General features: G+C 38.2%; 1 protein-coding gene across 1 annotated transcript in view; it reads right to left on the bottom strand.

The window, feature by feature from the left end:
* Positions 1–24351, bottom strand: part of PRIM2 (DNA primase subunit 2) — a 346574-nt gene extending 322223 nt beyond the window's left edge. The window contains exons 1-5 of the mRNA XM_030315767.2: positions 24268–24351; positions 23352–23513; positions 20534–20637; positions 17588–17667; positions 15664–15784 (exon numbers count right to left, since the gene is read on the bottom strand). Of these exons, the coding sequence (XP_030171627.1) occupies positions 15664–15784; positions 17588–17667; positions 20534–20637; positions 23352–23505 (459 nt within the window). The 5' untranslated portion in view covers positions 23506–23513; positions 24268–24351. The remainder of the gene's footprint in view (positions 1–15663; positions 15785–17587; positions 17668–20533; positions 20638–23351; positions 23514–24267) is intronic.
* Positions 24352–27127: the final 2776 nt, after the last annotated feature.

Here is a 27127-nt window from a genome sequence, read left to right as displayed (position 1 = left end):
AACTCCATCAGCCTTGTTCCTATTCTCATCCCAAAGACCTAGGATAGGCACTCTGAGCTAGGCTCAGAACTAATCCATAACACAACTTCAATTAAAAAAGGATTAAATTTTCAGGGAGTTGGTAGAAGTTGGGAGTGGAGGGAGAACAGGAAACAACAAAAAGTGAGGAAGATTATAGAATGAAAAAATAAAGTATATGTTTAAAAATCCAGTATCTTTTTTTGGAACACTTTCAGAAAACATGAGTAACACTTTACAATGTGAATGTTTAACCACTGAGGCACCTGGACGGTTCAGTCAGTTAAGCATCCAACTCTTGACTTCAGCTCAGGTCATGAACTCACAGTCATGAGATCAAGTCCTAGAGCCTGCTTGCTATTCTCCCTCTCCCTCTGCCCCTCTACTGCACACACTCACAAGCATGAGCGCACTCTCAATAAATAAATAAATAAATAAATAAATAAATAAATAAATAAAGCTTCATCTCAGAGAATATGAGAACACTAAAGATGTTATTAAGTAAATTAACTTCATTCTTTTGAGTTCTAAATAGTAACATATATATAACATTACAGGACGATTAGGTGAGAAACTTCAGCTAGGTCACAGTCATACTTTTTCAAGGGCAAAGTTAGAGGCATGAAGTCAATACCAATAAGAACACAATGAATTGTGTATTCAAAAGCTATACAAAAACTTTAAAAAGGAAAAATGACTTTCATAAGTAATTTGAAAATTTTTGCATATGTTAATTTTAGCCTTCAAGGGTAATTCAGCTTGAAGTCTCACATTTAGTCATAGCATCTCTAGGTTTAAACTATCTTATAATGAGCAAAATCTAATTTTGTAGCTTGATCAGGAAAATCCAAATTCTGTGAACTTCTAAAATATTGCCACTAAAGACCATCTGCTATGGTGTATTTTTACAATCATACACATAAATGGTGAGGCCTCAATTAACTAAAAAATTCAATGAATCTTTTCCTCACTCTCCAAATATAATACTAGAGCTGCCAAAAATATATATATAAACTAATACAAGGTTAGCTTCCATAATTATCTGGCGTCAAAAAAAAAAAAATACTGTCAGGATGTAAGTACTGTATTTGTGTAGTGTGCTTACAGAGGGGAAGCCCTGGTAATGCCTTCACTTAAATCATTTGGAAAGAAGTTAAGGGTATGCAGTTGTAACAGAAACACATAAAGGGCTCTGCGTAAAACATAAATTGTTCTGTACAGAATACAAAACAAATTGAAATCTACTAACCAGCATAATTCCTCAAATTCAGTTCAACAGAAAAAGGTCATTTCATTTATAACATATATCACCTGATATTTAACCCTGAGAAACGAAAAGTATCTCATGTTACTGTACTCATCTTAAAGATTACCTCGAATTTATGAAACACAAATTGAACTAATATTTTCTCTGGAAGTTAACTCATTTACTCAACACTCAGCATCATGCTTGAATCCGTTAAGCAGTGCAACTTAAACTTGCCTACTTCAGGGGCACTTGGGTGGCTCAGCTGGTTAAGTGTCTGACTTCAGCTCAGGTCATAATCTCACGGTTCATGAGTTCTAGCCCTGTGTCGGGCTCTGTGCTGGCAGCTCGGAGCCTGGAGCCTGTTTCAAATTCTGTGTCTCCCTCTCTCTCTGTTCCTCCCCCGTTCGCACTCTGTCTGTCTCTCTCTCTCTCTCAAAGATAAAGATTAAAAGAATTTAAAAAAAAAAAAAAAAAAAACTTGCCTACTTCCAATTCTTAGAAGTAGGCATAAAACATAAAACAACTTACTTCTCCATTATAAAAATCAACTTGACCTTTCATCTGATTATTAATCCTTTTTCCCTTAGTTCGTCTGAAGTCTGGAATTTCCAGCAAAAGTTAACAGTATGAGTCTTACCACCCCATTTCACTCTTCTCCAGGCCCCCTTTCCACTCATATCATAGTCAATGGCTTGTCAGAAGCCCTATGAAAAGCTTCCATGCTCAAACACATTTGTTGTCTAGTGTATTCCATTCTCACATCTGCATGTCCTGTCTCAGCTATATAACATCAGATTCTGAAATTTAGTTGTTGCCTGAAATTTAGTCTGCATCAAAGGGAATTAAAGGTACACGTTTCTCCATTTTGCAGGCATATTAAAATCAGTTCACAAGTTACTAAGAGGCTTATGATAATTTGTAAACACATCCCAGAGGGTAGCTACAAACAGAGGCATATACATCAGATGAATGGCATTTTCCTACCTTATGTAACAGAAAGAGCTGACCACAATGATGAATGCACAGTCTGAAAGAGCTACAACAATCCAAACTAGATCAACTAACAATGAAAACAATATAAGGACCAAAATGATCAGAAAACCCTGACTACCTCAAGGCCAACTTGCAAATACCTAAGAAATAATATAATACACAAGTGAACACCAAAAACTATTTTAAATTTTTTTTTTCAACGTTTATTTATTTTTGGGACAGAGAGAGACAGAGCATGAACGGGGGAGGGGCAGAGAGAGAGGGAGACACAGAATCGGAAACAGGCTCCAGGCTCTGAGCCATCAGCCCAGAGCCTGACGCAGGGCTCGAACTCACGGACTGCGAGATCGTGACCTGGCTAAAGTCGGATGCTTAACCGACTGCGCCACCCAGGCGCCCCACCAAAAACTATTTTAAAACTCAACACATAAAACTATCAAATAAATGTAAAATCAATGTTACAATGTTAACTGGAGAAATGCATCCCCAAGTTCCTAATAAATTCACACAACTGACATTTCCAATAACAAGTGACAAATTAAACATTAATTCATGTGCAGTGAAAAGTTATCAGCCAAAAATGACATGAAATAATTTCTAAGACAGAAGAAATTAAGTTTTCAAACTATAAGGGATAAGAAACACATTTCAAATATCAGATTCAGGATAAGGAAAATTATTTTAAAATGGGTAAAAATAAGCAATACAAAGTTTTACATGTACTGGTTTTCAGTGAGCCACGCATAATGTTACCATCCACAATCGCCTTCACTCAAAAACCCTCACTTCCTGAAAATATTTGCCAAGTGAATAACACTAACTCTATTTAATAAGCAGTGGACTTCTCATTTGTGACACACAGAATACTCTCCATCTTTTAAGATGCTCATCTTCACTGCCATTCTGGGCTATATAAATGGAATGCCTCCTACCATTAAATCCACTAGTATTTCAAATCAGGTAAAAAATATTTTCTGACTGTTCCAAGAAGGTTGTTTTGTTTTTTTTAACATCAAGGCAAATTATAAACAGGTATCTGACTCTGAACTTCAACAGCACAGAGAACCTTTGTCTGCGAGGCTGACAGGTGTCAAAACCTGACCTTTCCCTAACTGGCCAAGTGAAAAATCACTAATAGCATATTTGACCTTACCCACTCACCTTTAATGTGACACAAGGTTAAGTCAATCAACTCAGCAATGAGATCCAAAATAGCCTCCAAAGACAATATTTACTCATTTCTAATCCTTCCTAGAAATTACAGATTTAAAATCCAAATTATTTACATGTAAGTCCAAGAATGAAAAAAAAGTTTTTCCTTTCTGAATACTTCACATTAACATTTTGTGTTATATATCAGAATCTACTATGCACTAGAAACCCAAACACAGACTACAAAAGCCAAATTATCAAAACACAGCCAGAATGAGAAACACAAGAATCTGAATCTGATAACTGGCCCCATTCCTCTCCCCCAAATTTTTACCCAATAAAATTACATCAGCTATGGCAACCTGAACAAAAAAATTTAAGAAAAAAACTATGCAAAAAATTGTTCCTTTTTCTGTAAATATTTCTCCATCATGCAAACATAATGCAATTTAGTTATAACACTGCATCTCCTAACATAAAAATATATTTATTTTACATAAACAGATCCACATAGAAGTCACTGCAGCCTTAGGGACAACTGGGTGGCTCTGCAGGTTAAGCATCAGACTTCTGCCCAGGTCATGATCTCATCGTTCATTAGTTCGAGCCCAGTATTGGGTAAGCATGAGCCCCACTTCAGGTGAGCCCCGCTTCTCTCTCTCTACCTGCCCCTCATGGCATTCTCCCTCTCTCTCTCTCTCTCTCTCACTTGCTCTCTCTTCCCCCACCCTCACTTGCACCCTCTCTCTCTCAAAAAATAATGAATGAATAATGAAAATTTAAAAATAAAATATTTTTTAAAAAAAGTCATTGCAGCTTTAATGAAACTGTAAAGATAAACAAAGACATACAAACACAGAGTCCAGGTAGACTCTAAGATGTGTGTGCCAGGAGCCCAGCTTCTGTAGCATGGAAACGAAGATAGCCTTGTGGCTCTCCACTCCCCGATGTTTCCTTCTGCCTCAACTTGGGCAGCACCGTCTATTATACATCAGAGACCAGCTTATGTAATAAATGCTAATAATGTTTCCCTAACTCTTGCTTTGCCTTAAGTCTAAAAGCACCTGTTTCAGCCCAACAGTTTCAAATGCAAACCAAATATTCCAAAGTGAAAACTGTGCATGTTTCTATTAACCAAATGGTAAAAGTTGGTAAATGGGAAGAGCCACAGGAAACTAGGGGTGAGCTAATCAAAAGCACCTGAATTCAAGCGCCTTAATTACCAGTACCAGTTGCCTTGAGAGTATACCAGAAGGAAAAAGTCTCAGCCAGGAAAGTGATACAATGTATCACAGGAATGGGTTTTCTGCCAAGCTCCTGCAATGCTTTCTCACTTTTTCCATGAAAGTGAGCTACAAACACCAGCTACAAACACTTGATCAAGTTTTACATTCCACAGTTTATTTCAGAAACAAAAAACGTGTTTTTCACACTCTACACACCTTCAACCAACATTCTAATAAACCCCCAGGAGGACTACCTACATCCCATCCCCCAAGTGAGAATCACTGAACTAAAAAAAGTCACACTAGTAAGCCAAAAGTTACTATTCCTTTTAGAAATTGCACAGAACCCCCTGTGACATACAAATGTAGACATTAATTTTCCCTACAATCAATTTCCCAATCATCCATATTTCTACATCTTACTTTAATGCATGTTTATTATAATGCACCTCAAACGACTTGCGGAATGAAATAAAATATAATTATAGCAAACACACTGGAAGCAACCACAATATTAAAAACCAATCATGGGGCGCCTGGGTGGCGCAGTCGGTTAAGCGTCCGACTTCAGCCAGGTCACGATCTCGCGGTCCGTGAGTTCGAGCCCCGCGTCGGGCTCTGGGCTGATGGCTCGGAGCCTGGAGCCTGTTTCTGATTCTGTGTCTCCCTCTCTCTCTGCCCCTCCCCCGTTCATGCTCTGTCTCTCTCTGTCCCAAAAATAAAAAATAAAAAAAAAAAAAAAAAATAAAAAAAAAACCAATCATGACCAACACACATTAGTTTCAGGGATACAATAGAGTGATTTCAAAATTCCACACACCACCCACTGCTCATAACCACAAGTGCACTCCTTAATCCCAATCACCTTTTTCAATCCATCCCCCGACCCACCTCCCTTATGGTAACCATCAGTTTGTCCTCTATAGTGAAGAGTCTGTTTATTGTTTTGTCTTTTTTCCCTTTGCTCACTTGTTTTGCTTCTTAAATTCCACAGATGAGTGAAATTATATGGTATTTGTCTTTCTCTGACATTTGGCTTAGCATTGTACTCTAGCTCCATTCACGTCATTGCAAATGGCAAGATTTCATTTTTTATAACTGAGTAACATTCCATTGTAAATAATACCACATCTTCTTTATCCATTTATCAACTGACGGACAGCTGGACTGCTTCTATAATTTGGCTGTTGTAAATAACGCTGTAATAAACTAAGAGTGCATGAATTAGTGTATTTTTGTATTCTTTTGGTAAACACCCAGTAGTTTGATTGCCGGATCATACAGTACTTCTATTTTCAACTCTGTGAAGAACCTCCATATTGTTTTCCACAGTGGCTATACCAATTTGCATTCCTACCAACAGTGCACAAGGATTCCTTTATCTCCACATCCTCGCCAACACTTATTGTTATTGATTTTAGCCATTCTGACAGGTGGGAGGTGATATCTCATTGTAGTTTTGATTTGCATTTCCCTGATAAGTGATGAAGAACATCTTTTTGTATATCTGTTGGCCATTTGTAGGTCTTCTTTGGAGAAGAAGAATGTCTTCTGCCCATTTTTAACTGAATTATTTTTGGGGGGTATTCAGTTTTATAAGTTCTTTATATACTTTGGATACTAACCCTTTATCAGACATGTCATTTGCAATATCTTCTCCCATTCCACAGGTTGCCTTTTAGCTTTGTTGACTGTCTTCTTTGCTGTACATTAGCTTTTTATTTTGATGTAGTCCCAGGAGTTTAGTTTTGTTTTTGTTTCCCTTGCCTCAGAAGACATATCTAGAAAAAAGTTGCTATGATCAAAGTCAAAGAACTCACTGCCTGTGTTCTCTGCTAGGATTTTTATGGTTTCAAGTCTCCAAAATAGATTTTGTTTTAAATTGCAGCAAAAGTATATTAAATCTAATTAACCCCAAACTTCTCCAACATATAGGCATTTGCTGCCTCTGTATCTGCCATAGTATTACTAGTTAACATATATGCCAGCCACAGTACTAAGAACTCTACATACTCTAATCCATTTAAAACTCACAAATCTGTGAGGTGAGGATTAGGATTATCTTCATTTTATTTTTTATTTTTGAGAAAGTAGGGTAGAGGGGGAGAGGGAAAGAGAGAGAGAATCTTAAGTAGGCTCCACATTCAGCATGGAGCCTCATGAGGGGCTCAACCTCAGAACCCTGGGATCATGACCTAAACTGAAATCAACAAACATTCAAATGACTGAGCTACCCAAGTGCTCCAGATTATCTTCATTTTAAAAAAGAGGAAACTCTGGGCGCCTGTGTGGCTCAGTCAGTTAAGCGTCTGACTTCAGCTCAGGTTATGATCTTGCAGTTCATGAGTTCAAGCCCTGTGTTGGGTTCTGTGCTTACAGCTCAGAGCCTGGAGACTGCTTCAAATTCTGTGTCTTCCTCTCTCCCTGTCCCTCCCCCCTCATGCTCTGTCTCTCTCTCAAACGTAAAAAAAAATTTTTTTTAATGAGGAAACAAATACAGATTAGAAAATTTACTCTAAGGGGCCCCTGGGTGGCTCAGTTGGTTAAGCATCTGACTTCAGCTCAGGTCATGATCTCATGGTTCATGGGTTCGAGCCCCACGTCAGGCTCCATGCTGACAGCTGAGAGCCTGGAACCTGCTTCAGTTTCTGTGTCTTCCTCTCTCTCTGCCCCTCCCCTGCTCATGGTCTCTCTCTCTCTCTCTCTCAAAAATATATAAAACATTAAAAAAAAAAAAAAAGAGAAGAAAAGAAAAGAAAATTTACTCTAAATCACATAGCTGATTGTCAAGTCTGGGATTGAATTTTATGCTACCTGTAAGTCAAAAGTTAGCCTGCTGTTTAATGGATGCTGACAGAAGACACAGACTCCTGCATTAGAGACAAAGAACTTTATTACTCCTATCACAAGAAGCAGCAAGAGAGCCAACATGTGTCATTCTCCTTAACCCTAAGTTCCTGGGGGGCAACATGACATAGTCCAGATGAATGGTCAAGTAGAGTAGGTTTGCACTACGAGGGAACACGGAGAAACAATCAACTTTGTAGCAGGCAGTAAGTAAGCCTCCTCTATATACCAGGAAGATATTTCTTCATCCCTCAAGGCTGCTTACTAAAATCACAGCTGTGAGAAATGGCCTGGTAAAGAGTGATCATGACCATGTTTTCATGACATACCAAGCAAGATATGTAGGATCAGAAGAGACCCTTGGAGGTGTTTTCCCAACACTGATGTGTGCCAGAGAGAAAACTCAAACTAAACAAATACAACACCAGAGTCTGGACTATTGACCACTATTAATAAAACATTCAAAAACTTCACCTTTGTTCCCTAAATTTAAAACTATAATTACTGAGGTCATTAAGGCCTCTGGCTAAACACAACATATTTATTTCCATTACCTCCACAACAAAAGAAAAAAAAAGTCTCAATAATTTTAAAAGGACTGAAGTCATACAAAATATGTTCTCAGACTAAAATGAAATTACGTTAAAAATCAGTAACAGCAGCAAGTTTAGAAACTTCAAAAATACATAGTAATTAACACTCAAAATAACCAGTAAGTCAAAGAACAAACAAGGAAATACTTTCAAATGAATGAAAATGAAACATGACATAGCCAAAACTCACGGAATGCATCTAAGGCCGTGTTCAGAGGGAAGTTTTAGCTATAAATGCCTACATTAAAAATGAGAAAGAAAAAAAAAAAAAAAACTCAAATCAGTAACCTAAACTTTGACCTTAAGAAACGAGAAGAGCAAACTAAACCCAAAGCAAACGGAAGGAAATAATAAAGATTAATAAGTGGTAATAACAAAAATTAAACACACAAGAATAGAAACACAGTAGAGAAAAATTAACAAAACCAAAAGATAGTAATTTGAAAAGATCCAAAAAATTGACAAACCTCAAATTCAATGACAAAAAAAAAAACAAAAACGACTTAAATGAAAAAATGAGATCATTACCAACCGTATAGAAATAAAAAGGATCTCTGAAACTAACATCAGATGTTAATTATATCTCTATTTTTTTTTAAAAAAGGATTGTAAGAAAATACTATGAACAAGTGTACATATCAATTAGATAACTTAAATGGACAAATTCCTAGAAAACACAAATTACCAAAACTGACTCAAGAAGAAATAGAAAATTTGAATAGATTTATAATAAGAGTGAATTAGTAATTTTATTTTTTTTTTAATTTTTTTTTTCAACGTTTATTTATTTTTGGGACAGAGAGAGACAGAGCATGAACGGGGGAGGGGCAGAGAGAGAGGGAGACACAGCATCGGAAACAGGCTCCAGGCTCTGAGCCATCAGCCCAGAGCCCGACGCGGGGCTCAAACTCACAGACCGCGAGATCGTGACCTGGCTGAAGTCGGACGCTTAACCGACTGCGCCACCCAGGCGCCACCCAGGCGCCCCAAGAGTGAATTAGTAATTTTAAAGCACCCCACAAAGAGAAGCATAAGCCCAGAAAGATTCACTGGTTAAATTCTACCAAATGTTTAAAGTAAAATTAACACCAATCCTTGACAACCTTGTCCAAAAAAACCACAAGAGCAGGAAATACTTTTACAAACTCATTATATAAGACCAATATTACCGTGATACCAAAATAAGACAATGACATCACAAGAAAACTACAAACCCACATTCTTTATCGATAAACACAAAAATCCTCCACAAAATACTAGCAAATCAAATCCAGCAACATATAAAAAGAATCATACAGAATAATCAAGGGGGATTTATCCCACGAATATCCCAGCAAGATTGGTTTAACATCCAAAAACCAATTAATGCAACACACGATATTAATAAAGGACAAATCCCTAAGATAATCTCAACGGGTGGAGAAAAAGCACATGACAAAATCCAATACCCTTTCATGATGAGAATGCTCAATTACAATTAGAAGGAAACTTTCTCAATCTGATAAAGGGCATCTACAGAAATCATATATCTAATATCATAGGTCATGCTAAAAGACTGAATGCTTTCCCTCTAAAATGAGGAACAAGATGGGTGTCCACTACTGCCACTTCTATTCAACATTACATTGGAGATTCTAGCTAGGGAAATTAATCAAAAATGGAGAAATAAAAAGCCTCCAGATTGGAAAGTAAGGAGTAAGATTATCTCTATTTGTGAGACATAACCTCCTAAGGAATCCACTAAAACTGATTAGTACTAACAGAGTTCCATAGGTTGCAGGATATAAGATCAACATGCAAAAATCAACTGGACTTCTACACACTAGCAAGAAACATTCCAAAAATGAAATAAAGAAAATAACTCCACTTACAATGACATTAAAGAATAAAATACTTAGGTATAAATTTAACAAATATAGTACTCAATCTTGTTGAGAAAAATTAAAGAAAACCTTAAGAAATAAAGGACGGAGGGTGCCTAGGTGGGCTCGGTTAGTTGAGCATCCAACTTGATTTCAGCTCAGGTCATGATCCCAGAGACATGGAACCGAGCCCCACATTGGGCTCCGTGATGGGCATGGTGCCTGCTTGGGATTCTCCCTCTCTCTCCTTCTGCCCCTCTCTCCCACTTGCACTCTCTCTATAATAAAATTTTAAAAAATAATTTAAAAATAAAATAAAAAACATCCCATGTTCATGAATAACACTTAATATTAAGATGGCAATACTCCCCAAATTGATCTACATATTCTCTGCAATCCTAGTCTGAATCCTAGCTGATTTATCTGTAGAAAGTGGTAAGTAAATCCTAAAATTCTTAAGAAAATACAAGGAACCAGAATAACTAAAATAATCTTGAAAAAAGAATAAAATTCATTTTATTCTCCTACTTCTCAATTTCAAATCTTACTACAAAGCTACAGTAGTCAACATTCAAGACCACAATAGTACTGCCACAATGATAAGCATACAGCTCCAAGAAATAAAATTAAGAGTCCAGAAGTAAACCAACTTATAGTCAAGAGTAACAATTTGGTGAGGAAAGAACAGCTGTTTCAACAAATGATGCTAGAACAACTGGATATCCACATGCAAAAAAAATGAAGTTGGGACTCCTACTTCATATCATATACAAAAATTAACTCAAAATGGACCACAAACCCAAATATAAAAACTAAAATTATAAAACTCGTAGAGAAAGCCAGAGGAGTAAATCTTCATGACCTTCCTTTAGCCAAAGCCTTCTTAGATCTGACATCAAAAGTACAAAAGAAAAAAAACAGACGAGACTTAACATAAATTAATAACTTTTGTGTTGCAAAAGATAACCATCAAAATGAAATGACAATCCAAGGGGCGCCTGGGTGGCGCAGTCGGTTAAGCGTCCGACTTCAGCCCGGTCACGATCTCGCGGTCCGGGAGTTTGAGCCCCGCGTCGGGCTCTGGGCTGATGGCTCAGAGCCTGGAGCCTGTTTCCGATTCTGTGTCTCCCTCTCTCTCTGCCCCTCCCCCGTTCATGCTCTGTCTCTCTCTGTCCCAAAAATAAATAAACGTTGAAAAAAAAAAAAAAATTAAAAAAAAAAAAAATTGAGATGACAATCCTAAGAATAGGAGAAAATATTTGTAAATCATAGATCTTATAATGGACTTGTATCCAGAATATGTAAAGAATTAACACTCAACAATAAAAAGAGGACTCAATTAAAAAATGTACAAAGGAAAAAAAACAAATGTACAAAGGATTTGAAAAGACATTCCAAGGATATACAAATAACCAATAAGCACATGAAAAGATGCTCAACATCATGTGTCATTAGAGAAATGCAAATCAAAACCAGTGTTATGTTATCATTTCACATCCACTAGGATGGCTACATTCAAAAACAACTGTGGATGACAATGGTGGAGAAAGTGAAACCATCATATACAGCTAAGATGTAAAATAGTGCAGCCACTTTGAAAAAGTTCGTCAGTTCCTCAAAAGCCTAAGCACAGAATTAATTACCCTACAACCTAGTAATTCCACTCCCAGATATATACATGAAATAAAAAAGACATCCACAAAAAAAAAAAAAACTTGTACACAAATACTCACTACAGCATCATTCCTATTAGCCAAAATGTAGAAACCCAAATGTCCATCAACTGCTGAACAGAGAAGTATCATTTGACAATAAAAAGGAATGAAATACTGATATATGCTACAACACGGATGAAACTTTAAAATATTGTGCTAAACAAACCATTATTCACAATACCCAAGATATGAAAGCAATGCCAGTGTTCACCCATAGATGAATAGATAAAAAGATGTGGTATATTATACAATGAACTATTCGGTCATTAAAAAAAAAAAATGCATTCTTATACACCAACAATGAAGCAACAGAAAGAAATCAAGGAATCGATCCCATTTACGGTTACACAAAAAACCATAAAATACCTAGGAATAAATCTAACCGAAGAGGTGAAAAACCGATATGCTGAAAACTATAGAAAGCTTATGAAAGAAACTGAAGAACACACAAAAAAATGGAAAAAGATTCCATGCTCCTGGATAGGAGGAACAAATATTGTTAAAATGTCGATACTACCCAAGGCAATCTACATATTCAATGCAATCCCAGTCAATCCCTACCAGCATTCTTCAGAGAGCTAGAACAAATAATCCTAAAATTTGTATGGAACCAGAAAAGCCCCCAAATAGCCAAAGCAATCTTGAAAAAGAAAACCAAAGCAGGAGGCATCACAGTCTCAGACTTCAAGCTATACTACAAAGCTGTAATCATCAAGACAGTATGGTACTGGCACATGAACACTCAGATCAATGGAACAGAGAACCCAGAAATGGACCCACAAACGTATGGCCAACTAATCTCTGACAAAGCAGGAAAGAATATCCAATGGAATAAAGACAGTCTCTTCAGCAAGTGGTGCTGGGAAAACTGGACAGCGACATGCAGAAGGAACCTGGACCACTTTCTTACACCATACACAAAAATAAACTCAAAATGGATGAAAGACCTCAACGTAAGACAGGAAGCCATCAAAATCCTCGAGGAGAAAGCAGGCAAAACCTCTTTGATCTTGGCCACGGCAACTTCTTACTCAACACGTCTCTGGAGGCAAGGGAAACAAAAGCAAAAATGAACTATTGGGACCTCATCAAAATAAAAAGCTTCTGCACAGCGAAGGACACAATCAGCAAAACTAAAAGGCAACCTACAGAATGGGAGAAGATATTTACAAATGACATATCAGATAAAGGGTTAGCATCCAAAACCTATAAAGAACTGATCAAACTCAACACCCAAAAACCAAATAATCCAGTGAAGAAATGGGCAAAAGACATGAAGAGACACTTCTCCAAAGAAGACATCCAGATGGTCAACCGACACATGAAAAAATGCTCAACATCACTCATCATCAGGGAAATACAAATCAAAACCACAATGAGATATCACCTGACACCTGTCAGAATGGCTAACATTAACAACTCAGGCAACAACAGATGTTGGTGAGGATGAGAAGAAGGAGGATCTCTTTTGCATTGTTGGTAGGATTGCAAGCTGGTGCAGCCACTCTGGAAAACAGTATGGAGGTTCCTCAGAAAACTAAAAATAGAACTACCCTACAACCCAGCAATTGTACTACTAGGCATTTATCCAAGGGATACAGGTATGCTGTTTGAAAGGGACACATGCACCCCAATGTTTATAGCAGCACTATCAACAATAGCCAAAGTATGGAAAGAGCCCAAATGTCCATCGATGGATGAATGGATAAAGAAGATGTGGTATATATATACAGTGGAGTATTACTCGGCAATCAAAAAGAATGAAATCTTGCCAACTGCAACTATGTGGATGGAACTGGAGGGTATTATGCTAAGTGAAATTAGTCAGAGAAAGACAAAAATCATATTACTTCACTCATATGAGGACTTTAAGAGACAAAACAGATGAACATAAGGGAAGGGAAATAAAAATAATATAAAAACAGGGAGGGAGACAAAACAGAAGAGACTCATAAATATGGAGAACTGAGGGTTGCTGGAGGGGTTCTGGGAGGGGGGATGGGCTAAATGGGTAAGGGGCATTAAGGAATCTACTGAAATCATTGCTTCACTATATACTAATTTGGATGTAAATTTTAAAAAATAAAAAATAAAGTTAAATCAAAAAAAAAAAAAAAAAAGAGGGCAAACTTCCAGTAGAATGATAGATATAGTTAACAATACTATATTATATAACTGAAAAGTTGCTATGTGAGTAAATTTTACATGTTCTCACCATAACCACAACAAAATGGTAATTATGTGAGGTGAAGGATGTGTTAACTAGCCTTATGTGGTAAAACATTTCACAAGGCATACATGTATCAAATCATCACATCTGACACCTGAAACTTACACAATGTTATATGTCAATTAGGTCTCGATAAAGCTGGCAAAGAAAAACATACTATATAATACCATTTATATAAAGTCCAAAAAATAGTCAGAATTAACTTGTGATATTAAGAGTCAGACAGTGGCTAATTTTCGGTGGAACATAGGAGATAGTGAATGGGAGGACGCATAAGGTGCACAGGTGAGAGGAACATTCTATTTCTTAACTCTGTTAATGTTCACTTTGTGATACTTCACAGAGCTATACAATTACAATCTGTGCACTTTTCTGTGTGTGTTACACTTAAATTTTAAAGTTGTTTTTTTTTTTAATATTTTGAGAGAGGGGGAGAGAGAGAGAGAGCGCGCGCGCACACGTGTAAAGGAGGCGCAGAGAGAAAGGGAGAGTGAGTTTCCCAAACAGGCTCCACACTGTCAGCACAGAGCCCAATGCAGAGCTCAATCTCATGAACTGTGAAATCATGACCTGACCCAAAACCAAGAGTCAGATGCTCAACTGCCTGAGTCAGCCAAGCACCCCAAATTTTAAAGTTTTTTAAAAGAAACATGGTTTTTGCTTTAAAAAATTACATGTGACAATACATGGAGACACCGTAGACACATCTATAAAAAATAGATCTTCTCAAAGACACTCTTCTATTCATTTCCACAGGAAAATATACACTATTTTTATCATGAAAGGATAAAGTAACTGTAATTGAATTAGCAATAATGGACTTCACTAAGGATATAAGTTAAAACAAAGGGAAAAAAAGCATGGGGCTTGGGTCAGATGATCTGAGCTTGACACTCTTCTATGCCCACATAGATGTTATTTAGAAATCTCACTGACCTCTTATGAGAAGGAAGAGAAATTTGAAAGTGCTTCCCTAGCACATGCTAAACACTAAACGTCTATCAAATGTTTACTTCCCTTCATGCTATTTCTTTCCACCAACTTCAATAACCAACAGTGTTCCTGTATACAGTAGGTACATTTTCCACTTCTCAGACAGGACCATGTATTTCACTCCAACTTCTACTTTATTTGGCTTTAAGTTACTCACTCTAACATCAAAATCAAGACTCACCCAATGCTACTACCATCTGAGTCTAAGTCTTCCAGAACAGAATTTTTCAGCCTTCCCACTACAACACAGATCCACCTAAAAGACATAAATCCTATTTCCACCCACAATACTTATACCTGCTAAATATATCCTAGACATTTCTTCTTTAATATATAGTTATGATACGTAAATTACATATATCTGCAGAATAACTATTCAGAGATTCTACTGACAACTGACTTTTCAAATAAAGTCTAAATTAAACATCATCATTAGAAGTAAATACTACCACCTCTCTATTCTCTTTAATGTATATTGTTAGCTTTAAATTTTCAGCCTAGAAGATTAAAGATGAACTCTTATAAATTAAACCTTCTTGTGCTTTCACAAGTCACATATTTAATAAAGCAACTAAATGTGAAACTTCGGTACTAAGGAGTCCCTTTTCTTCTAGTCACGGAAAGGCAAAGTTTCATTGCTGTGCAAAGCCAATAGCTATTCTTTCAGGCAAGTACTTAAGAAAATGTAAACAGAAAAAACACCTCACATTAATACTCGCACTTAAGGTGAATGGGAAGGGATGAATGGTGAAAACAACTGAAAATGGCTACAAAACCATACTCACGGCCTCAAAATGCAAATGGCTATCCTTTAAGAAACTTTGAATCTTGTCTTTGGGTAAAATACTGAATCGAAATCGAAGGAGATCCATTTCTTGTTGAATGAACCAGCGTCTAAGATCCTCACTGAAATCAAAACAGAGAAATGATAAGTATAAATGAAAAGTCCACTGATTATTTTCAAAGTCCATGGATTATTAAATCAAGAAATTTTTATGAAATAAAACTCAAATATGAGCAAGATGCCGACAGAAGTTAAAAGCACACATGTCGTCTATTATGATAAACAGTATACAGAGCACATACCACAATCTTCAAGGATGTGAACATTGGGAGAGGTATTATGAATATAGAATTAAATACAGAATACCTTGAGCCTAGCTGATTATCCAACAATATAAAAGAAAACAGTTCAGGGGCGCCTGGGTGGCGCAGTCGGTTAAGCGTCCGACTTCAGCCAGGTCACGATCTCGCGGTCCGGGAGTTCGAGCCCCGCGTCGGGCTCTGGGCTGATGGCTCAGAGCCTGGAGCCTGTTTCCGATTCTGTGTCTCCCTCTCTCTCTGCCCCTCCCCCGTTCATGCTCTGTCTCTCTCTGTCCCAAAAATAAATAAATAAAAAAAAAAAAAAAAAAAAAAAAAAAAAGAAAACAGTTCATTGCATTTAACTGCAAAACGGTCATTTACATCAGAAAATGGGGTATTCCTTCAGTCTAAGGTGGTTTCATCAGTGCCAAATCAACACCAAAAAAATTTTGTTTAACATTTATTTTTGACAGGGAGGGAGAGACAGAGCATGAGCAGTGGAGGGTCAGAGAGAGAAGGAGACACAGAATCCGAAACAGGCTCCAGGCTCTGAGCTGTCACCACAGAGCCCGACGCGGGGCTCGAACTCACAAACAGGGAGATCATGACCTGAGCCGAAGTCAGATGCTCAACTGACTGAGCCACCCAGGCGCCCCAACACCAAAATTTTTAAAGGTCACTTTATCTCTGAATAGATGATGATCAGATAAACTCTTAAAGTAAACTTTGTTTACAGCTTTATAGTTAATAATTTCACAAAATTTAATATGCACAACTACATCTTGATTTTTGAAAAAGCAACAAATATAAATTCATAAAATACATAATGGTTATTACTATTGTCACAAAATAATTATACTACTATAGATAAAATATGATGTAGTTCCCCCCCTCAAAGGGACTTTCACAGATTGTCAGCAATTCATTGACTGCATAAATTACATAAACTGCACATTCATCTTTACAAAAGAAAACCTCCAGAACCAAAGACGGTCGTGGATAGGATCACCTGTCCAGGGATAAGTGGGATACTAAACAATTCAAGATTCTCATTTGATAAGACTCTTAACAGAAAGAAACAGAAAAGAAACTTACACTAAGTATATTATTTAGCCAAAATTAGTACAGAAAAAAAAAAAAAAACAGTTTAAAAAAAAAAAAAGAAAAAGGCAACTAACTCCTTCTCCCTCTGGGTGGCACTGTAGACTTACAAGAAACCAACTAGCAAAGGGAAAATAGCTTACACCTGTACTAAATTCAAGTATATGTTTGAGGTATTATTTCTTATAAATAGTGCCACTTTTTTTCTGAGAAAACAGGATCAAAAAGTCCTTTCTTACCGAAATCCCCCCACCCCCACAATTGTAAATCCCAAATGAAGAGCCTCTCCCATAAAACTAGTAAGTGTTTCAACAGGCAAGTTTTACAATAGAATTTTTTACAATTTTTTTTAGTAAACAACTGGCTTCAAACAATTTGCAACAACAGTGTTCAACCCATGAATCACCAGCTTCTGATGTTATTCTGAGTTTTCCTATGTGCAGTACAATACATGTCAGCTTCCCACGTACCAATTTGTAACCCAAGATAGCAGCTTTGACTATGAGAGTCTAAACGTATACTCACGACTGGCAATAAGCAAGGCGTAAAATAAAGTGAGAAATATGATCTCTTCTTCGGCGTTCATATTCATTTTCTACATTTTCCTTAAAAATAATGACACATGAATAACATAAACACATTAGAATGTTAAGAGGTATAAAGAAAAATGGAGTCAATATAAGCCAATACTAAAATAAAAGTTTCAAAAACAAATTTCATAATATGTAATTACCATTTTACTTACGTTAGCAAACAAGTGACACTGAGATCTGACCTGATCTCAAACAAAACCTCCTGGGTTTGGACTCTCTTCCTATCAACTCCTCTCTTAACTTTCTTTCTTACCCAGCATATATCCAGGGTTCTCCCCTCTTCCACCACCTCTGGCATGAACCTTCATTTAACCATCTGGCCAAACCTAGATTCTAAATAAATCTGCAGTCCTATTCCCAAAACACTAAGAATTTCTGGGGGAAAAAAATACACAATTATTGAGAATTTGGAATATTAAAAATTCACAACCTCTAACCTGAACTGGACTTTTATAAGCACCAAGAAATTCTTATTCAAGTCCAACACAGTAAGAGCAAACATGTCTTGAGCATTTATGAGGTACACTTACAGCACTGTTGTAAGCATGTTTAATCTATTAACTCACTTAATCTTTAAAAAAAACTCTCATGAGGTAAGCACTACTATATCCCTATTTTAAATATGAGGAAACCGCCTAGGTGGCTCAGTCAGTTAAGCATCCAACTTCAGCTCAGATCATGATCTCACGGTTCATGAGTTTTAGCCATGCATCAGGCTCTGCTCTGACAGCTCAGAGCCTGGAGCCTGCTTTGGATTCTGTGTCTCCCTCTCTCTTTCTGCCCCTCCCCTGCTCACACTCTGTCTCTTTCTCAAAAATATATAAAAATTAATAAAAAAAAAAAAATTTTTTTAAGGAGGAAACTGAGGCACAGGGATGTTCTGAAATTTTTCCAGGGTCATAAAGCTTATTAAACAATAGAACAGAGATTTGACACATAATCATCTCTTTCCTCACTGTTAGAAAAGCTGCTTCAGTCTTCACTACTTGACCCAAGCTCCCTACCACGTCATCTTCTCTCTCAACAGAGAACTTCACTTACTTTACAGAAAATAAAGGCCACCAGGCCAACTTCTTCAGCTCCAAGCTTGTGCATCCACTGTATTACTTTCCCTTCCATCTCTATGGACAAAGGATCTCCCCCTCCTCCTGAATAAGCTCATCCCTAAACCTGAACCATGCAATCCATCTGCTCTTGGCTCCTAAAGATCTTGATTTATCAAATGCTCTCTCCAAGTATCTTTAAGCTCCCCTCCTCTTCTTCTCTTCTAGATTTTTTCACTCAGCTTATAAGCATGTTCAAGTGTCTCCTGTTATGTGTCCTCTCTTTTTCCCTACAAATTCTTCTATATTCAGACCTATTTCTCCCGTCTTTTCAGCTAGCCATCTTAAAAGAGTACATATTCTATACCCACCTCTCTCCTCCAAACACTGTCCTCATTTTGGCTTCTGCCTCTATCTACAACTCATCTATCCGTACAACTCATCTTACATGAGCCTAAGCTTCTGAAATTATGTGATTAAGAGTATCACCTGAGACAAAATGTCCAGTTCTAATCTTGGCCCCACCATTTACCATCTTATAAGCCTGGGCCAGTTACTCAGCCTATCAATAACTCTGTACCTTTATCTATAAAATAGGGATGACAATTGTACCTGCTTCATAAGACTATTAACTATATTACATGGATTAATATATGTAATGTGCTTAGGGCAAACTCTGGGATACACTAAGCATAATATGAATGCTTGCTGTTATTATTCCTATGGGATCAGTATTTACATCATAATCATCATTATGGAAACTCCAAATTTCCTTGGCTACCATGCCACTATTATCCCTGCTAATCTCCCACCTCTCAGGCAGCTCCTTCTCAATCTCCTTCCCAGACTCCCCCAATTCTACTTCACCTTCAGTACTGGTATTCTTCACATCTTGTCCTCCATCGTCTTCTCACTCAAATATTTCCCTCCTCCTGATGATTCCAACCTTCTTCGTAAATCCATACTCCCAACTCCAGCCTTAAGTCCAAGCTATATGCATATCCAATCATCTACTATACAGTTCCACTAGAACCTCAAATTCTTGTCTAGAACTCAACATGTTCCTTCTAAGACTTGCTTCTCCTCCTATATGTCACCTCTCAAAACACTACCACCATCCAGAGTTGTCCTAACCAGAAACCTAAGGTGTCATTCATAACTCTCTTTTACCTTCTCCCTGTAAGGTCACTAAAATCTTTTGATTCTACCTTCATAATATCATTATACTAGTCCTCTTCTCCAATTCAAATCACTCTCATCTTTTCTCCAATTCGAATCACTCTCATTATGTCCAAGCTACTTGGTTTTCCTCCCACAGACATGGCCCTCTCAATCTGCTATCTTCCCAAAATAAAAATCTGATCACATCTATCGAGTTTCAGTTCCAGCACTGCCTGGAACTTTAACACCTTCCCAAACTTCCCCAAGCTGGGCTGGGTAATCCTATGTGCTCTTGGAGTTCCTGGAACACATATCTAGAAACAGTACTCATCCTGTGGTGCACAGGGTACATCTGGCAATGTCTGGAGATACATACCAGGTAGAAGCCAGAGATGCTACTGAGCACCCTACAATGCACAGGACAGTCCCTACACCAAGAAATCATTAGGCCCAAATGTCAGTAGTTCCGAGGCTGAGAAACCCTGCTGTATTATAATCGTCTGACTATATATGGCAATCATTCCTAGTGGACTGCAGATATACCTTCAGGCACAGTCCATGCTATTTTAGTCTTTTTAAAAGCCCTGTGCCTAATACAAGATATTTTCCACAACCAAGACTCAGTATATAAATATATACAAACTGAAAAACATTTCTTTCCCACGTTTACTTACTCTGAAGGAAAACTTGAGCCTTCTTATCTCAGCCTCCAACTTACTCTGGTATTGCTCGGTTCCTTTCACATGGCTCACACCAAGATTTTCGACTGTTTTTAGCACTAGAAGTTTTTTAAAAACAGAAGAAAGAAAAATGTATGAATGCAAGATAATTTTTTTTTAGAAGACAGCACGCACACAAGCAGAGAAGAGGGACAGAGAGGGAAAGGAAAGGGGGGAGGGACAAGGAGAGGGACAGGGAGAGAGAATCTTAAACAGGCTCTGCGCTCAGCACAGAGCCCAACGCAGGGCTTAATCCCACGATCCTGGGATCATGACTTGAGGTGAAATCAAGAGTTGGATGCTCAAGTGACTGAGCTATCCAGGCGCCCCAAGATAGTTTTTAAAAACTAAATCCCAAGACAAAGCCTATGAACAATTCCATAATTACTTGTTTTTAAAAGATAAGTTATAGGGGCACCTGGGTGGCTCAGTCAGTTAAGCATCCAACTCTTAATTCCAGCTCAGGTCATGATCTCACGGTTCAGGAGCTCTAGCCCTGCATCAGGGCTCTGCACTGACAGGGAGGAGCTTGCTTGGGATTTTCTCTCTCCTTCTCTCTCTGCTCCTCCCCTGCTTGTGTTCTCTCTCTCTCAAAGAAAACAAACTTGAAAAAATAAATAAAAGATAACAAGTTGTAATAGTTTTATTTTCTGCAAGTACATTATATAAATTATATAAATTTATAAGAAGATAATTTCCATCCATGTGCAGAAAATATTCATGTCCCATACCACAAGTTAATACCAGGATTCTCAGAGAGTGAAGGGTGGGGAATAATCATTGTTGTACTGAGCCACCATTGTCGAGGAATGCAAGTGTGCTGGTATGAAAAAAAAAATTAAGTACCCTTGTTTGCATCCCTTCTGTGGAACTGTTAGTTTGTTTCAATTACTCAGCATAGAATCATCAGAAAAAACAGCCCTTCCTTTCCTGATGAAGTAGAGGAGAAGACACAACAGTGAAGAAGCAAAGCCCTCCAATGATGCAAGTGAACTGTCCTGATTAGATGCATATTGTTCAAAGGTTCCTTGTCAATTCTTTCTCAGATTAATTCTACTTCCATCAATACAAAAAGCATTTTTGTAATTCAAGGATGAAAAACTAAAAATGAATCCTGAACATAAATCCATGTCCCACAGGTACCTCCTTATTATAGTATCTCAAACTAAACTCATCATCTTCCCCTCAGTCCTGCCCCTCTTCCTATCATCCCCATCTCAACTAGCATAGTTTTTTTTTTTTTTTTAATTTTTATTTATGTTTGAGAGAGGGATAGACAGAACGTAAGCAGGGAAGGGGCAGAGAGAGAGGGAGACACAGAATCTGAAGCAGGCTCCAGGCTCTGAGCTGTCAGCACAGAGCCTGATGTGGAGCTTGAACTCATGAACCATGACAGCATGACCCAAGCCAAAGCCGGATGCTTAACCAACTGAGCCACTCAGGCACCCCTCCACTAGCACAGTTTCTAACCACACCATCCAGACTGGAATTTCAGCCACCCCCACTGGCCCCCTCACTCCTCACATCCAAACAACTCCCAAATCCTGTCAGGAATACCTCCTCAGTATCCCTTAAATCTCTCCCTGCCTACACACTGCCACTTGTCACTGCCTTAGTTCAGGCACTTACTAGCTCGCCCCTTAAGTGCCAAATCCAAGGGACACTCTTCAATCATCCTCTTAATCTCCATGAAGCATCTGACACTGCTAAGGTTCCTAAAACCCTTTTCTCCCTTGTCTTCACTCTTTCAGTCAACAGACACTAAGTGCCCCCTCTGTGTATTAGCAGTTGTCACTCTGCTCTTCTAAAAATGATGAACAGTTTCTCACCTTACCTTCTGATTTTCCCACAGGGATATCCTGGAACATAAACTCAGAAAACACTGCTTTTATTTCTGTTTCAATTCATGCCTAGCTTATTTCTTTCTTCCACTAGCACACAGAGGATAAGTAGGCCACATCCTGCCTACATCCTGATATTACACTGTTAGCTTGGCAAAAAAATGCCCTTGGTTATCCATTCTTCTCCATTTGCTCTGAACTTGTCACTGTTCCCTCAGATAGAACATTCTCTCTTTTGCCTCCCAGCCTTAGTACAGTTTGTTATCTTGGACTGAAAAAACCTTTAACTACTTCTCTTTTCAGAAATTTCTACTCATCCTTCAAGGTCCAGATTACACTTCAACTTCTCTAAGAAGTCTTACTTAATCAAACTAAGTCACCCCTGCTTCTGATTTAAGAGCATTACTATTTGGGGCGCCTGGGTGGCTCAGTCGGTTAAGCATCCACCTTTGGCTCAGGTCATGATTTCATGGTTTGTGAGTTCAAGCCCCGCGTCCAGCTCTGTGCTGACAGCTTGGAGCGTGGAGCCCACTTCGGATTCTGGGTCTCCTTCTCTCTGCCCCTCCCCCACTTGTGCTCTGTGTGTATCAAAAATAAATGTATAAAAAAAACTTTTTTAATAAAAAAAATAAGAGCATTACTATTTACCTCTAGTAAGGCACTTACAATACTAAATTATGATTATTATTTTGGATGCCTTTATGTGCGTACTAGAATACAGCTTCAACAAATATGAGAATTACATTATTCATCTGGAAATCCCCACCCCAGAATATAGTGGCACTCAATAAATATACACTGAACAGTAAATAGCAAACCCTCAATAAATATTTCGAGAATGAACTGAATGAAGGAAATTACCCTCATTCATTTCCACAAAGTATAAGTGAAGTTCTCAAGAATATATAAATTCTAATTCAAATATCACTCACATTTAACTCTATCAATAGCCAAGCTTTCAAACTCAATCAAAGATATGTTTTCAGAAGGTGGCTCCAAGTAAAACTGAAGGCTATGAGGATAGCAAGCATTCCTTTGGTCACCTCCCAACCTCAGTCTTCTCCGATTTCCTCCAGAAAACTGCATCTCATTATCTTGGAAGGAAACATAAAAGGGTTAAAAGGATGGCAAATGGAGTTGAAAACAACAAACAACAAGTGTAAAAAACAACTCCACATACACAGCAAAAAACTGAAGGGCATGCATAAAATGTTAAAGTGGTCATCCCGAGGCAATACGTCTTTCTGGATTTTCCAGATTTTCTACAACACACCTGTAACAATTCTGTAGGGAAGGAGGGGGTGTGCACGGTGAAACGCAGGTGGTGGTCATAACTTCCAGCAACATCAAAGTCAAAGTCAAGCGATAGTGCCAGTTCACTATAGGTCTGTGTACCACCGTCGTTAGATCTCTACAGTCCCAAGAGTTAAGATGAGATTTTAAACCCGCTGCAATCGTAAATTCGGAGGAAAGCGCGGTAGATTCTGGCTTTCCAGAGAAGAGACTTAATGGTCCGGGTCCAATTCATCACTTCCTATATTATGACCCCGGAAAATAGAACACGTCTTTCTAATCCAGTCCTTCCGAACCCCTTTTAGGAAACATCCTCAAACTCCTATAAAAATTAAGCCCCTCAATCCTACCTGAGCACTCCTCCGACGAAGCTGTTCTCTCCTCAGCTCGCTGACACCTGCGTCTCTGCCTCAACCAACCAATACTCAATACACCCACCCCAGGATGTCATTCTTCTGTTCCCACGGCTCGCAAAGTGCTCTCCCTTCTTTCTCGACCTGCAAGCCTTAACACCAAGACTAATGTCCGTGGTAAAACCACAGAAGATCCTCTTACCTGCAACCACACCAAACACGATACGCAGAAACGCCGATAGGCGCTTTTGTCAGATGGCGGGAGAGTTCATATATGGCCGGAAACGGAAGTGACTGGACCACAAAGCCCGCCCTTCGAACCTCCCGCCCACCCAGCGCGCGCCCTGCGCATGCTCAATGTGGCGCCCCTCGGTTCCTGAGGGTGTGTAATCCACGTTCCCCGCTTAAAGTTTTTTAAGTAGGACTGTTTGTGTCTCCAAATTAAAAGCTGCACGGCCTGTATGTGCAGTCGGTAGCTTTTTGACGATTGCAATTGGGGAACTGGAAGGCTATCGGCAGAATTTCCAGACTCCCAAGAGTGTGGCGCTTTAATCCACAGGCTGGACTGTGGAGCTAGCGGAGGAAGGGAGGAATAGGCGTTTACGGAACTGCTCAGTATTAGAGGTTCTGTTCTTTTCTTCCTTAATCTTTCAGCGACCTTGAGATATTACCCCCATTTTACAGATGAGAAAATAGAAGCTAAAAGATGAACGTTAGTTAGCCTATATATGGTACATATTTTGATTTTTCTATGGGACGTCAAGCCGAGTAAAAACAGATTGTACCTTCATTTCTTCCCCTTCCACGCCTCGCGCATAGTAAGCGCCCCGAAAAAAACTGGAATTAGAATGAATGCACACACGCAGAAATAGCTCCGAGCCTACAGAAATTAGAAGAGATTCGACTCAGAGGGAAGAAGTAGGGGTCGAACAGAATCGGTGAGTCAGCCACAACAGTTCTCCGACTGAGGTCTGTTGGTTTTCAAGAGCTGGAAATAAGCTTCACCTGTGGCCTGTAGGAGGCGTGTCTCACTAAAGTAGCTGAGGAAAGATCTAGTAAAGGTAATTATTGCAGGTGAAGAGCTTTTTGAAATGAAATGTTCAAGTTTCTAGAAATGCAAAATATATTGAAACGGTATCAGATTTCAAAGAACATACCTATCATGGACCAAAATGTGGCTAGCACTGACTTTGTATCAGGACACATTCTAAGTGATTTCCATATCAATTCATTTTATTCTCATAACCCTGTGACATAGCCTTATTATTAACCCATTTTACAGATAAGGAAACGGTAGAACAAGGAAAGAAGTTATCTCAAGATGACAGAGCCACGTTCAAAGTGAGGGAGAATGTCCCCAAACACCACAGTGCTAACCAGCATACTGTACTAATTACGTGTTATGACAACAGTGCCTCACTTTAATGCTTTCCTATCTGTATCAGACAACATAATTAACATCACCTGGTACAAAGAAGGTATCTGAACGCATGAGAGCTGCCTGAAAAAATCTGGAGCACAGACGATAAGAACATTTATTTGAATGTTCATCTGATCTCTGGATAGGAAAGGAAGGTAAATAAATTACAAAGAAATCTAAAGATTTCACTGTAAAAATGTAAAGTTGGGCATCTAAAAAAAATCAAAACTAGAGGGAAAGTTTACCGTAACTAATACCATCAAGATGCAAAGAGCTTGTGGGGCGCCTGGGTGGCGCAGTCGGTTAAGCGTCCGACTTCAGCCAAGTCACGATCTCGCAGTCCGTGAGTTCGAGCCCCGCGTCGGGCTCTGGGCTGATGGCTCGGAGCCTGGAGCCTGCTTCGGATTCTGTGTCTCCCTCTCTCTCTGCCCCTCCCCCGTTCATGCTCTGTCTCTCTCTGTCCCAAAAATAATTTAAAAAAAAAAAAAGTTGAAAAAAAAATTAAAAAAAAAAAGATGCAAAGAGCTTGTGTAAATTAATTAGAAAAAATCCTGACACAAATTGAAAACTGGAAAAAGAACAGCAGCAAATAACTCATAGCCAATAAAATGTGAAAAAATGTTTGTTATTGAGAGCAAAGAAATTTTCCCCAAATTGGCAAGGATTTTACAATGGAAATACCCAGTGCTGAACCAAGTCCAGTACAATGAGCTCACATAGGAATTGATCTTGGTGCTAAAATTCTGGAGTACAATATAGTAATGTGTATTATAAGCCCTAAAAGAATTCATACAGTTTGACCAAATAATTTCAATTGTATGAATCTATGCAGAAATGGACACAAAAATTTGTGTCCAAGTAACTTCATTACATCATTATAAGAGTGAAAACCCAGAAAAAAGAATAAATGAGCAATGATATAGTTGTATCATGGGACATTACACAACCATTCAAAATATATGTTTTTGAAGAATATTGACTCAGGAAAATGCTCAAGATACTACTCACAGCAGAATACATAAAACCACGTATGTCATATGATCCCAATTTTGCAAAAACAAACAAACAAAAAAACAAAACAAAAAAACTGACAACAGTCATTTTTAAGTTACTTTTCCTAGTAAAATAAAACTGTAGAAATTTTGGGAACTGTCACAAAGAAAACCCACCTATGATGTTGCTATCTACTTGTGCCATCACCCAGGGACAGGCACTGTTAACATTTTGTTTCAAGCAATAAAATTTCATGGTTGGTGAGAATGAACAAAAGATAGTGGTACCATACCAGTATATTTTTCTGCAATGCTTCTGACTTCCAGAAGGAGGCTGCCCTCTGCAACTCCTTCTCCCTCCAAATGTACACCAATCCACAACCTCCCCTCCTCTTACAATCTGGGCAGATGGTATCCGTCACAAATAGAATTTTAGGTGCAAGACAGCCACTCTGAGCTATACATAGTTTTTATTTAACTTTTCTTAGCTTTATCTTCAGTCCAGTCTAAAAAAATTGGTCTACTGCAAAAATAACAATGCTTTACATTGATAGCGACTAAGCCACTGGCAGTGCAGTAGTATTTTTCTGGTATTTTTAAAGTTCTATTTTAATTATTCAAACACATCTTGGGGACACCTTGGTGGCTCA

This window comes from Lynx canadensis, chromosome B2, assembly GCF_007474595.2.
Source record: "Lynx canadensis isolate LIC74 chromosome B2, mLynCan4.pri.v2, whole genome shotgun sequence".
In the NCBI taxonomy this organism is placed as follows: Eukaryota; Metazoa; Chordata; class Mammalia; order Carnivora; family Felidae; genus Lynx; species Lynx canadensis.
The sequence above is the reverse complement of the archived record's forward strand: the minus strand, read 5'-3'. Positions and strand labels throughout refer to the sequence as shown.